The sequence below is a fragment of the Malaclemys terrapin genome, chromosome 2, assembly GCF_027887155.1.
Source record: "Malaclemys terrapin pileata isolate rMalTer1 chromosome 2, rMalTer1.hap1, whole genome shotgun sequence".
Taxonomy (NCBI): domain Eukaryota; kingdom Metazoa; phylum Chordata; order Testudines; family Emydidae; genus Malaclemys; species Malaclemys terrapin.
The window spans coordinates 82,569,732-82,583,878 of NC_071506.1; the positions used below are offsets into that span (position 1 = coordinate 82,569,732).

Genomic DNA, 14,147 nt, shown 5'->3' on the forward strand with positions numbered 1-14,147 from the left:
CTTTCCAGTTACATTAATACAAATATGAACACAGTGCATTATGCTCTCCAATTCCACTACTGAGGTCTAGCATTTAATCAAGTTTGTCATACACTGTTTAAATTTCTGTTTTAACCTTGTCTATCCTAATTAAGTCCATGCAAGAGGAAGCTTAAACTGAAGATTACTATCAGTATCTCAGATATGGCTGTACCATCTTTAAGGGAAAAGTCCATCTAATTCTGAACACAGGAAATTTTATAGAACTGGAATGGAATTGTTTGGTCCCATAAAGTTCCTTTGTTTAAAATGTTTTCCACCCCAAGCTCGCATGTAATTTAAGACAATTCTCCCTTTAACAGAATGTATTATTAAATGTTAGGGTTTTTTTTTTTTTTTTTTTTTTTTTTTTTTTTGCTAGTAATGGTCAGGCCAACACTCACTTTACCACTGAGTAATTTCAGCAAACTCCTTTTGGACCCTGAAATCAGTTGGGGGGTTGGGGGAAATCACATCATTGGTAAATTAGGGTATAACAGTTTAAAAGTGGTTTTGTGCAACTGTAGTATGGAATTCCAGTTTGCCATTAAAAGCATGCAGAGTGAAGATTTTCTTTCCTTTGATTCCTTTAAAGAAGCAAGGAACCCTTCGAAAGTCCTTTACATTTGGCAGATTTGTGCATGTTATGTAGGTTGTTGGCTTATAAATTGTCTCCAGGCTGGTACTGTGGTTCTGTAGCAGTGAAGTAGTCTTCCAAGAAAGACTGAATATATTCAAATGTTGGTCTTTCATCAGGGTCCTTCTTCCAACACAGTTTCATTAATTCATGGAGAGACTCTGGACAGCCCTGTGGGCAAGGCATCCTATACCCACGTTCTACTTGTTCCAGAACTTCACGATTCACCATCCCTACAATAAAGAATTTTACGTGTTAATGACATTACACAAAGAACAGTTTCCAAAAATTCCTCAGCTTTTTTCTGGCATCAGACCACCTGAGAGTTAAATTTAACTTTCAAGATAAATGTACTGCCACAAGGGACTCTTCCCTATAGACACAGTATGTTGGATTAATTTTGTAAATTTTAAAATAAATATATTTTCTGAAATATTCAATTTTACTCATGTTTCTCAAATAGTTAGTACTGGCCCATCCTCATGCTTATTCAAATGTTCTGTAGCAAAAGCATTTCCTATTTACTTGGGGAAAATTCCTGCAAAGGAGAGCCCCACAACAAGACCCTGTCTGGAGTTTTATTCATTGGCCACTTGATCTGAACAGAATACTAAAAAGAACAGGCGTACTTGTGGCACCTTAGAGACTAACAAATTTATTTGAGCATAAGCTTCCGTGAGCTACAGCCCACTTCTTCAGCTGTAGCCCACGAAAGCTTACGCTCAAATAAATTTGTTAGTCTCTAAGGTGCCACAAGACCTCCTGTTCTTTTTGCAGATACAGACTAACACAGCTGCTACTCTGAAACCTGTCAGAATACTAAAAGAGATTCTATACTAAAGTTCAGTTGATAACTTGCCCAGAACAAAAAAGTGTTATATAAACTCAAATCAACACATCAAAATATTTCATATTATTTACATTTATTGAACTAAAACTGTGGAACCCTTCCATAAGGCAGCCATTTTCAACACATACTGTATACATTCTGGCTGCAGACAGCATCAGGTTGCTGCAAGTCAAGAAAGCCCCAAATCTGAAATTTCAGAAGCGAGTAGGTAGAAAGCAAGTTTAATATTCTCCTGTACTCAGTACTCTTAAACCTTATCAGTGGGATTTAAGATACTATAGGGTCCTAAAGCACTTTAAATGTAACCATACAATAATTAAACTGCAAGGCAAAAAACTAGATAGGTGTAATTAGAATAAAAATTATAAAAATACATTTTACATTTCAAAAAGAGTAAGAGCAGGATTTTCCAAAACAGGAGCTTAAAGTTAGGCTCCTAAGTCTATATTTATCTGCTTAAATGAATAGCAGAGTTTTTTTTTTAAAAAATACTCAATACCCCCCAGCTCCCACAATTTTCTGTTTTTGAAAATGGTGGCTTTTGAAGGATTCATTTATGAAAATTATCAAAATATTTCCCTAAAAACAAACTTCAAAATTTCAGAATACACTTTATTAGGTTAATAGCTGTCCTAGTTCAGGAAAGGGGTTGGCTCTCTTGAAAATCTCAGCATACAGGAGCATGGTGCTCTAAACCCTCTGAATTCCATTGAGTTTGGATGCCTAACTAAGTCTCTTAAGCCTGGTCTACACTGGGGGGGTGGGAATCGATCTAAGTTATGCAACTTCTGCTACATGAATCACGTAGCTGAAGTTGACGTACTTAGAGCGACTTACCGTGGTGTCTTCACTACAGTGAGTCGAGTGCTGCCGCTCCCCTGTCGACTCTGCCTGCGCCTCTTGAGGCGCTGGAGTACAGGAGTCGATGGGAGAGCACTCAGGGATCAATTTATCGCGTCTAGACTAGACCCCATAAATCGATCCCTGCTGGATCGATCGCAGCCGGTAGTGAAGACATACCCTTAGGCTTCTTTGAAAATCTCACCCATAATGGTTAAATGATACTGCTTAAGCAATGCACTTTGCTGTCTCCCTTACAGCCATGGAGGTCCACAGCAGTCCAAATGGTGTTCTGCATAGGAGACTGTTGTAGGCAGATTTTAGGGACCTGGGGAGTAGATGCCTGCATGCTGTGAAGCCTTACTTTTTAGGAGCTCCCTGCACTTTGTTGCACGTTATGATTGGTAGAAGGGCAGAGGCAGTCCACCAAAAACAGAGTTAGGGCTAGGGGATCTTTCCTTCCGTGATCTAGCTGCCACTGTTTCCTGCACCAATGGCAGTGGTTGCTACTGCAGTCTCAAGGCTGCAGCAGCAATAGCAGCAACTGCCAGAATGGTTCCATTGCTTGGGGGTACTACACACTGAAGGTAAGTTTCACCTCCAATCTCTATTAAACCACTAGCGTTAAATCCTGCTGCTTGGAGTTGGCCCAGAGAAAAGGATTGGGTCCTAAAGAAGTGTGACTAATTATGGCAATCAAGTGTGAGTTAAAATATTTTAGCTTAGGACTTGTCATCTTGTCCTCAATAGCGTTTATTCATACTGGATCACTGAAATAGTTATTTGGAAGTTACTGGTAGGAGTCACAACGGCATTAAAATCCTGAGGTATCAAAATTATGCTAAAAGTGAGTGTTCTGGACTTGCCTACATTCTGAGAGAAGACTCTTATTTGCAAGTCTTACCCTTTTGACACTCAAAATATTATGACTTCTTTAGGAATAAATGTTGCACCCGTCTTTTTGGTTGATTATAGCCTGGTAAGCATTACAAATTGGTGTGGTTCTGATGCACAGGGATGCAGAATGTGTTATGATGCAGGAACTCCTCTACTAGGTTCTATACCCTCACATATTAGAATGTTATGCTCTGCAGAGCCCATCCATAGCAGCACACAGGGAAGATTTTGAGGACATGGCATGGCCAATGGATCCTCAATTATGCAGGTCCACTGATCTCCTCCTCCTCCAACAGGAGGTGGCAGTAGCAGCCACAGAACACTGTAACCTATGGTGTAAAAATACTTTACCCTTAAAACTCATGGCACTCACCCATGCGCAGGGAAGAGGATTTGGCATGTAACAATGTAATGTAATGTATACTATGCTTTTTACAACACTGGCAAAAAACACAAGAGCCAACAAACAAAAACCCCACATAACCAACAAAAATCCAACCAGAGCAAAACCACAAACCAAACCAAACATTTAAAAGTAATGAATATCAATCAACAACACTGATTAAACATCCTTAGGGCCTGAGTCAAGATGACTTTCTGTGATTGAAGAAAAATTTCCCAGTTTCTCGAATTTATTTATTAATAATGCCCAAGCTGCATGTAGTGTTATAGAAACAGGGCTTGACATTTCTCTTTTTGTAACTTTATATAATGGAGCACTATACACCATTACTTTCCTCCTGGAAAATCATTTTACTCTTCTAATAGTCTGTTAAAGGGTAGCTTTGCTTTCTCCAATAAGATCTGAAGTGGAGCATGTTAAAATGGCTGTGTAACAGTCTAATCTATTAGGAGAAAGAAAGTTTCTTCTGTTGGAAGCGGTTCATATTTCTAGTATTCATTATTCTACCTCTGATTCAGACATAGGAGAAGTAGAAAAGAAAGGGGCAGGAGGAAGATTTCAAACGGCTGGGGTATATATTCAGCGCCATGAAGGCGCCACTCTAGGGGGCTCCACAGCCGACCCGCCGGTGTTGCTAGGGTAGAAAATCTTCCGACGATCGTGCACGCGGCGCGCACACACCTAATGGAATGGATATGAGCAAGCACTCGAAGAAGAATATCTTTTTTGAGTTTCATTATCTTAACACCAAACTATATAAATCCCATTATGATTATCATAACATACTGGTGTAATATCTTCTAATAAAGGCTTGTTTAATGCTTTCTTACCTGGATATGGCACTCTACCCTTTGTTACCAGTTCTGTCAGCAAAATTCCAAATGACCACACATCAGATTTGATTGTAAACCGACCATATAATGCTGCCTCAGGAGCTGTCCATTTAATTGGAAATTTGGCTCCTAAAACAGTGGAGAAAGACAGACACTTTTTTCTAGATACAGTTTGCTCACACTTTGTGCGTACACACACACACACACACACACACACACACACACTAAAAGCTGTGTTATCTGGCCCTGTACCAACTGGAAAGCTCCATAAACTGACATTTCTAATCTTCATAGAAAGTCTGGTTTATAGTTTATAGTCTGGTTGGCGCGGGGCTCCCTACCTGGCTCCATGTGGCTCCCTGAAAGCGGCGACATGTCCCTGCTCCTCCTAGGCAGAGGCGTGGCAGGTGACTCTGTGCACTGCTGCCGTCCCCGCAGCTCTTGGCATGTGGGGAGCCACCTGAGGTGAGCACCCTCTGGATTTGGCACCCTACATCCCCTCCTGTGCCACAATCCCTGCCCCGAGCCCCCTCCAGCACCCAAACTCCCTCCCAGAGCCCGCTCCCCACGAGTCCCGCGCTCCAACCCTCAGTCCCGCACCGCCTCCAAACTCCCTCCCTCTTCGTTAACCAGCATTTTTTACTTATCAGAATTTAAATTTTGCTTTGCTAGTTCAATTAGTTGGATGGCTTAATATCTTTTAGTATAAAGGGATTTTTCAGACTGGAAAACATTAGAGCAATAAATATTGGCCAAGATTTTCAAAAAAGTGACCTGTGATTTTGGTGCCCAGCTTGAGTCACTTAAAAAGGGCCTTATTTTAAGGAAGAGCTGGGTACCCTCCCTCTGAAATTCAGACCTCTACAATGTGCCTCAGAGGTTGGGCACCCAAAATCACTAGTCATTTTTGATAACTTAAGCCATTATCACCAAATAATTTTCAGAGTTTAATTACTGCAGCTTTCACTAACAGGAAAAGTAGTGGGGGTTGGGACCAAACATATATGCCTTCAAGGATATGATTATTACATATATATGCATACATTTTCAGTATGTAGATAAGTACTCTGATACTCCCCTAAATTTGATATTTGAGCAAATAACTCAAAGTATATGGATTTATTTATACAGTAAATAAATCTGTCTTACCTTGTCTGGCAGTGTACTCATTGTCTTCTATTAACCTTGCTAAACCAAAATCTGCAATTTTACACACAAGATTATCTCCTACAAGAATGTTAGCTGCCCGAAGGTCTCTGTGGATGTAGTTCATTCTTTCAATGTATGCCATGCCATCAGCAATCTGAAAAAGAAAGGTTTTATTTAAAAGCTATTTTTGGTGACCATGCTCATTTCTCCAAAAACATAATGTATAACAAAGCAGTCTTTTTGGGGCCAGTTCTGCTATAAAATACATCACAGCTGGCCATTATAGCTTACTGATTATTAATAAAGTGTATTTTACTCCAGGACATCTAATACAAAAATATTTATTGTAGCAAATTATAAAACTTCAACAGAAGCTGTAAAGAGTAAAAGCATATAGAACATTCAGCTGTGATCTTTGGTTGGTATATCTGTTTCACATTTTTAACATGTATTCTATGAGGAATATACTCATTTGTTGACTTATACAAAGTACCTGAGCAGCCATGTCAACTAACTGTGGAAGTTTTAAGCATTTCCCTTCTCCTTCTTTAAGGAAGTCTAGTAAGCTACCTGTAAAAAGAAGATAAATATAATTTAGGAAAAAACAGACACAATCATTAAGGTCTAGCTGAAAGCCTCTAAGAGAGAGTTTTTCAAAGGCACACATGGGATTTAGGTACCCAACTCCCATTGACTTTCAAAGTCCCAGTGCCTTTGAAAATCTCCCCCTAAATATTTCCTTCTCCAAAAGGAAATATTGGGTTTGCACGATCTAATAGTGTTCTTTTAACTGCACACATGAAAATTACTAACAGCAAGTTTCATCCAATTCTGCATGCTTCTCGGTTTAAAAAAAAAAAAAAAAAAAAAAAAAAATGGTCATAAGAACATCTCTCCTCCTCCCATATCTCTGTTACTTCCCCGCATTCCAGAAACAAGTGCTCACAAGGTCAATATGAAGAAAGCAGACATTAGGAATAAAATGCTGCTGTGTCACCTACTGGTACAATGCCTTGGATGCTCATGGGAATCCTTAAAAGGTTAGACTAAACTTTAATTAATCTATACAAAATCTTGACATTAATAGAATGTTATGGTTGCATAAGGAAGCACTTACAAGCCAGAAACTGCCCAAGATAACTCTGCACATGCCATCTTAACAGCACTCCTTATTCACGTGTTTAATAGTCTATCTGTAAAATGGGGATCATAATATTGACCTCCTTTGTAAGACACTGAGCTCTACTGATGAAAACTGATGTAGGTATTATTTCTCAAATAATACATTATATAACCTTAGATACATGTGTAGAATCTTGCAATCCGGTGTGCCACTGTATATAGTAAGTAGTCTATGCAACTAATTTATTGAGAACATAATTCATTACACAATATTTAAATATAAATTATTTCATAAAAAATATATCAAAAGAACATTAAGATTGCAAAATCAAGCACTCTAAAGTTCAGAAACATGACTTAAGTCAGCTACCTTATGCAAGTGCATTACAATACAGTCTTTAATTACATGATCCCAGTATTTTTCTACTGGATCATCCATCTCTTCTCATCCCTTTGTCGTTGAACAAGCTAGGCTGTTTCCTCCCTGATAAATGGGAGACAGCAGGGGGAGCATTGAGAACAACGAAAGAGTCATTGCCCTCAGATCTGGTAACTGGTGCCAGAGTGGCCACCAGCAGCAAGAAGAAACAACTGCAGGAAAAGGCTTGCTCAGCCCCTGCAGCACTGGGATGGTGCAAGATCAGTCTGGTAGGCACACAGAAACTGTGTCAGGATGGAACATGTTTGGTGCAGACAGAATCTTTGAAGAATAATGCTGCCAGTCACTAGCAAACACGTTATTGGGCATGTGCAAACTGAAATGATTAGAAATGTATAATTTGGCTACATTTGGGTGGATTTTTTCACAGGGACAGCAAGAGATACATTGCTGACAGTAGCTTGACACCTTTGCCAAACTTCAAGTCCCTACTCTAAAGCATGGATACAGAACAGCTTTTCAATGAAATGGTTGTAATTAACATGGGCAAAAATAATATTTTCCTATAACCAACCTCATTCAAGGAAACAGCAAAACCATTTTGCTGAAAAGTGTTAAAAAAAAAAAAAAGAAAAAAAAAAAAAAAAAAGGATTTCAGCCAGAGGCAGACACTCAATGGAAAATTTCTGGAGGAACTGTTGAAGTTTGCCAGACTAATGAGGAACTGAAAATAGGGTATTATAATGGAAAGCATCAGGCAACCTTAACTATATAGAGGTCTCTATCAGAGATATAGATAACAGCATCAGAGTGAAATGTGCTGGCATATATAAAGGGATTAAAATTACAACATTAATTCTTTCACTGACTATATCACTATCATTAGTGCTTCATTAATACATCTGGCCATAAATGCACTTTTAAATTAAATATTTAGCACCTGCAAACTGGAGCACGATCATTTTTAGTTACACAGTACCCTTTGCTTTCATCAACTTAATTTAAAAGCATATATGTATATGTATAGGAAACATTACATTTGATACCAAAGTGAAAATTTATCCAACCAGTGTACCAACAGTATTGTCTATGGTCTGGAAGCAGCTGGATTAAACGAAACAGATATCAGAAGACTGGAAGCAGTAGAGATGAGAGATTTTCAAAAGATAGCAGGTGTAAAGTGGAATGATTTTAAGACAAATGAAGATGTTAGGAGAGTAGGATGTAAAATCAGGATATGGGATTGGCTACAATCAAAAAGATGATGATGGTGGGGACACTGCAGAAAACAGATGATAGGATGCCAAATATATATATATATAAATATATAAATATATAAATATAAATACAACCAAGGTCAGTCAGACCTAGAGGTTGACAAGTAACCAGATGTCAGGACATCATACAGAGGGACATGACCAGGCTGGGCTTAACGGAGGAAGAAGCCATAGACAGGAATGAATGGCAACGCTGTATTGTTCCCTGTGCGTGCAAAGGTGCTCCAGGATTAGAAAAAGATAAGAGTGTTTCCTATCTGCCACTGTAATGCAATAGCTCCTTACGTGAAGTATCATGGCTATTTGTAAATGTAAATAATATTTCACATGAGGACAGTAAAAGTAATAGGGCATGCACATCTTACATTACTATGTTAAGTACTCTCAACACTAGCAAAATGGACTGCTACTGGACAACTGGAAGCTAATAAATTCTTAGGGTCAGGAAGCATCCTTGCATCACTGATGCTCCTTGTCAGCTACATACACCATTTAACAAAAACAGGAACATTTTACAGAATGTATAATGCTTTGTTTGCAGCCTCTTTTGCAGTGAAGAAGAAACATTATTTACTGCATAACTAAATACATTCATGTGTGTTTAGAGTATAATTTTTTTTTAAATTTTTGGATGTGAACTAAGTTTCCCTAAAATACATTAAGGAAGTTATTCTGCCACTCAACCTCAATTATATATTAGGGAAATTGTAACGTTACATAGTTTCAGTTTTTGCTCTCTCAAGATATCAAAGCAGCAATTTTGTTTGTTGTACGTTCTTCTTGATTCCAAAATCCATCTCCCCTCTCTAAGACACATATTTTAATAGTCTTTCCTCAACTACATATCACATTTATATAAAGAACACTAAAACATTAGTACTGCTTGAAAGGACTTGCAGTGATTTAATAACTGCTGCCTTTTAAGGAGTACAAATTATGGTCAATCTTAAATCTTGGTCTCTGATATAGTGGCTTGCCCAGCTGTAAGCATACCATAGGGGTTCAAGAAAATGTTCTCTTTAGTATGAAAATCTGTTAAAATGCTAAGAACTGGGGTAATTTAAGAAAGTCACATCTTCCAAAATGGTAAAGACAAAAATGGAATGAAAAATGTTAAAAAATAAACATGTCACAGACTTTTCAGAGCAACCTCATCATTGTAACTGCCACAATTTTAAATACATCTGATATATTTATAATCGCTTGCTACAATTTTCTGTTTAAAGGAACTGCAATGGGCCAAACCAGGATATCTGTGGTTGATGTTCTGCACTATTTCATGAGACATGAGATTTCCATATCCTGTTTCTTGAGGAAGGAGTATTGTGGAGGAGTAGAGACCTTACTCCAACTTCTAGTAATCTGCCTGACCAGGAAAAATGCTGTTGGGCTCTGTGGTGCTTCCATGCAGCTCTCTTTTCCTTGAAGAAGGTTGTTTTAATGTTGGAGTCTCTGAGGCTAGCTAGATGAACCGTGAGAGGTAGCGCTGGCTATTCTCTTGGGGTGGGGTGGGAAAAGCAGTGCAAATAATGAAAAATAATTACAAAACAAAACCACACCAAAACCAAAACCGAACAACCTGATTTGATTAAAATGCCATAACCTTATTGTTTCAATGGCTTTGTGCTACTGGGGGTAAATACTAACAAAACAGTTAATGCACTAGTATCAAACTGATTCCCTCCCCCCTCCACTGGCTTTTTACATTTTCAGAAAAATAATGAACAATTTGTCTCAGATTAAAATGGAAACATTTGCTGGAGTTTTACATTTGTAATATTGACAACTGTTCAGTAGATTTTTGTAATTCTTTATAGTAATCCTACTTTGTTTTGGCAACGTTCCAATTCAAGTTTTAATCTTTGTTTTGTGCCATTCCATCTCCAGTAAGTAAGTAAATACATACATACATAAATGGCTTATTTTAAACAGTGAAACCTGATTTCACAAGGCTGTTTTAAGATCTGCCATCAGAGAGACTGCTTCATTTCATTCATTTCCATTTTGCTTTTATTTTTAAAAGTTTGAAATCTTCAGTTCCTCTCCACCCTATTTGGCCTGATCCAAAGTTTTAAAAATATTTTATATGCTATATGCTCTTTGATATAATTTATAAATTTTATAATTTCAGTTTCTGACTTCAATCTGATTTCTATCCTCCTAACATTGCCACAACTCTCTCCAAGATGAGCACAAGAGATCAAATTCTTCAAAAATTAAAGTATTTAATTTGAGACCTGTTCTTTTTAAAGATTGTTTAATACTGGAAGTAAACATTTAAAGCCTATTACACACATCCTGAACCCTCAAACTTCTCTCTTTTTGGGGTGAGGGGTAGCCTGGGGAAAAAATACGAGGAAAAAGCACAGCAAACAATTTTAGTTTACAGTTTAGTTTGCAGAACTATTGCAAGTAGATCAAACTTAACAGTGTTTCTTTTAATTTCAGCAAGTTTTATTGATTCAATGGGATAATTACAAAGACTTCTCCCACTAACAGGCATCTCTGCCAGTTAGTTCCTAGCAACTAAAAACCTGGATCATTTGTAAAACCCATCTGGTTGAGTTCAGTAAATAAACAGATTTGAACAAATCATGGTAGCACAAAATTAAGAATAGAAAAAAAATCAGATTCAACAAAGATGATTTCAGAACCTATCATATGTTAAAACTCAATCACAAATTCACATGCTGGGCTAGGTTTACACATATCAGTATTCAACATGAATCAAAATATACCTTTTTTGGTTACTGGGACTTTTATTAACTTTTAAACGTAGTGCCTTCCAGTTAATATCACATACCTTTTGTCATGAATTCAGTGACTATGAAGATTGGCTCCTCAGAAACAACAGCATATAGCGGAACAAGTTTATCATGTCGTAATTTCTTCATGATCTGAGCCTCTTGCAGGAAAGCTTCTGGCATCATTGTACCAGGTTTTAGTGTTTTGATTGCTACTTTTGTGGTTCCATTCCACGTTCCTAGAGAAACCAGTACATTTTACTGCCTCAGCTACGCTTTTAAGAGGTTTTCAACTGAAATTACTTTCATTTTTTGTTTCAAAAAAAAATTTTTTTTAAGGGGATAAAGCAGTAAAAACTATACTGAAAATTAGCTTTGAATTTTACTATATATAAATATATAGAATTACCAAATACATATAATGAGGGCATAATTTAATTATGGAGATCTAGTAAATTACAAAACAAAATTATTTGTGTAGTCACGTAAACAACTGAGATGGAATTATTAAAGCTAATTTTTCAAATTAAAAAAAAAAAAAGGAGATATCCTATCTCCTAGAACTGGAAGGGACCTTGAAAGGTCATCGAGTCCAGCCCCCTGCCTTCACTAGCAGGACCAAATACTGATTTTGCCCCAAATCCCTAAGTGGCCCCCTCAAGGATTGAACTCACAACCCTGGGTTTAGCAGGCCAATGCTCAAACCACTGAGCTATCCCCTCCCCCCATTATAAAATTATAAATTTAAAACTAAAATTATAAACTAAAATTTTATAAACTAAAATTATAAATTAGCTTTATTCTGCTTCCCCTCATACTTGTTGTTGGGGTCTCCTCCTCCATTTATTACTTCTTGTTGCCACCTTTTCTCCTCCCAGCACACTTGTGATTGCCATTCCCTCCTCACTCTTCCTTTATGGTGGCTGGACTGCTTCATACCCCCTAATCTCAGAGTCCTTGCTACTGGCTAAAGCTCATAATTCATGGTGTGAATTCATATCCAAAAATTACAGGGGATTTTGCATTGAAAGCATGGTCCTTGACACATATCACTGCTATTAGTAATTTTGCCTTCAACTCTTCAGCAGATTATCTTTCTAGACTATGCTATTTTAGGTAAAAACAAAATTCCAAGAGGATAGGTGCACATATCATACTCTTACCCATCCATACTTCCCCAAAGCATCCTTGGCCCAGCTTAACTTCTAGCCGCAAAGACTCTCTAGGTATTTCCCAGGCATCTTTTGATAGTCCCTGGGTCTGGGGTTTCACAGTTGGACACACAGTCGTTAGTTTATGACACAGGCCATCAGCATGTTCTGGATAATTGGAAAATGAAATCATTTAAGTTAAATAATATGCAAAAGACTATGATAAAAGGAAATAAAATACAAAGAATGTCTATCAAAAAGTTTTTTTTTTTTTTTTGCCATAGCTAAAAAGAGCTTTATTATTTAAAAAAAAGAGCACACTTACTAAAAGAACCACCAGACACATATGGTATGTCTACATTGCAATGTAAGCCCCAGGGTTGGTGGGACTCGAGTCAGCTGACCCATGTTAGACTTTTCTAAACCAGGCTTGAACCTGGGGCTCCAGTGTCCATGCTGCAGTGCGCAGACCCAAATCAAAATCGACCATATCCCAAAGTCCCTAGCACCCTCCCGAAACGTGGCTGCTCTAGCCCTTTGACCACAGTGCACTGTGGGAAAACTTTATTGCCCACCCTGCATGTTACAGGAAGTTTGATCAGCCCAACAACACAGGCTACTGAGAAGACTTTGTGGTCTGTGCACTCCCAGCTACCGAAGCCAGTAACATGGAGGCGACACCTTTTGAAGAACTTCTCTGGCTTGCGCTTTTATTCCTGTGTCAGGAAACAGGTAGAGCGTCCATGAGGTGCTGGTGGACATTTTGGGGTTGTTTTCTGAACCACTAAAGGCACCTGACAGAGCTTAGAATAGAGCAGGTGGAGGTATACCCATACATCGTGGACTTGCGCTGGCTGATGCTGCTCAGTACATTCGGTATAGCTGCTGATGCCCCCTACGTAGACTGACGCTTCTTGTGCAGGGCCATAAGCACAGACTGGTGGGATCACATCATCATGCAGACCTGGGATGACCATCTGTGGGCCCCGAACTTTTGCATGAAGAAGGCTACATGTCTGGAGTTTATAGGCAGCTTGTCTCAATCCTCCAGCGTAAAAGACGGGTCCATTGCCAACCAGTTCGGTGTCAGAAAGTTGATTGTGGGTAAAGTGGTGGCAGACATTTCTGAGGCAATCAGACATGTGGTTTACCCCATGTGGGCATAAAAAATAATCCTGAGGTAAATTACTGACTGAGAGAATGGGGTTTCCAAAGTGCACCGGAACCATTGATGGGACTTATAGTTTGCCCTCCTCAAGAAACACGAGTACATAAACCACAAAGGGTACTACTCCATTGTTATGCATGCCCTCATGGACCACAGAAGATGATTTATGAATGTCAACAAGAGTTGCATTGGGAAGTTCATGATGCCAGGGTTTTTCACCCATTGGGAGTCTGTATTTATGGACAGGCTGGGACACACTTCCCATCAAATGACACGGTCATAAATTGAATTATTGTCCCTACCATTGTTCTGGGGAACCCCGCCATGCCCCTTTTTGCCTTGGCTTATGAAACCATACTCTGGTTTCAGAGGTTCTGGCAAAAGATGGTTTAATTACTCTGTCAACAGGTGTAGAATAATTGTGAAATGTTCATTTGAATCCTGGTGGAGATGTATGTCTACCGACCCATTTGGATGTCAGTCATCAATGTTGTCCAAATTACTGTGCTGTACTCTTTGTAGTAAGATGAGGCCCTGAAACAAACTCTTGTATCAAAGGCCCAGTCTGAGGCCTCAAGCCTGAACCAAAGTACTTCCAGGCATTGCTAAGCAAAAGCTGGGCTGTGAGCCAGAGGCAGGCCCCACTCACAGAACTTGGTAAGAAGAGGGTTGCTAGAAG

The 14,147-nt window shown here is 38.6% G+C and overlaps 1 protein-coding gene across 1 annotated transcript in view; it reads right to left on the reverse strand.

The window, feature by feature from the left end:
• Positions 1–475: 475 nt before the first annotated feature.
• The window catches only part of YES1 (YES proto-oncogene 1, Src family tyrosine kinase), a 64,615-nt gene continuing 50,943 nt past the window's right edge, over positions 476–14,147 (reverse strand). The window contains exons 7-12 of the mRNA XM_054018318.1: positions 12,313–12,468; positions 11,209–11,388; positions 6,121–6,197; positions 5,628–5,781; positions 4,476–4,607; positions 476–888 (exon numbers count right to left, since the gene is read on the reverse strand). Coding sequence (XP_053874293.1) covers positions 680–888; positions 4,476–4,607; positions 5,628–5,781; positions 6,121–6,197; positions 11,209–11,388; positions 12,313–12,468 — 908 coding nt within the window. The 3' untranslated portion in view covers positions 476–679. The remainder of the gene's footprint in view (positions 889–4,475; positions 4,608–5,627; positions 5,782–6,120; positions 6,198–11,208; positions 11,389–12,312; positions 12,469–14,147) is intronic.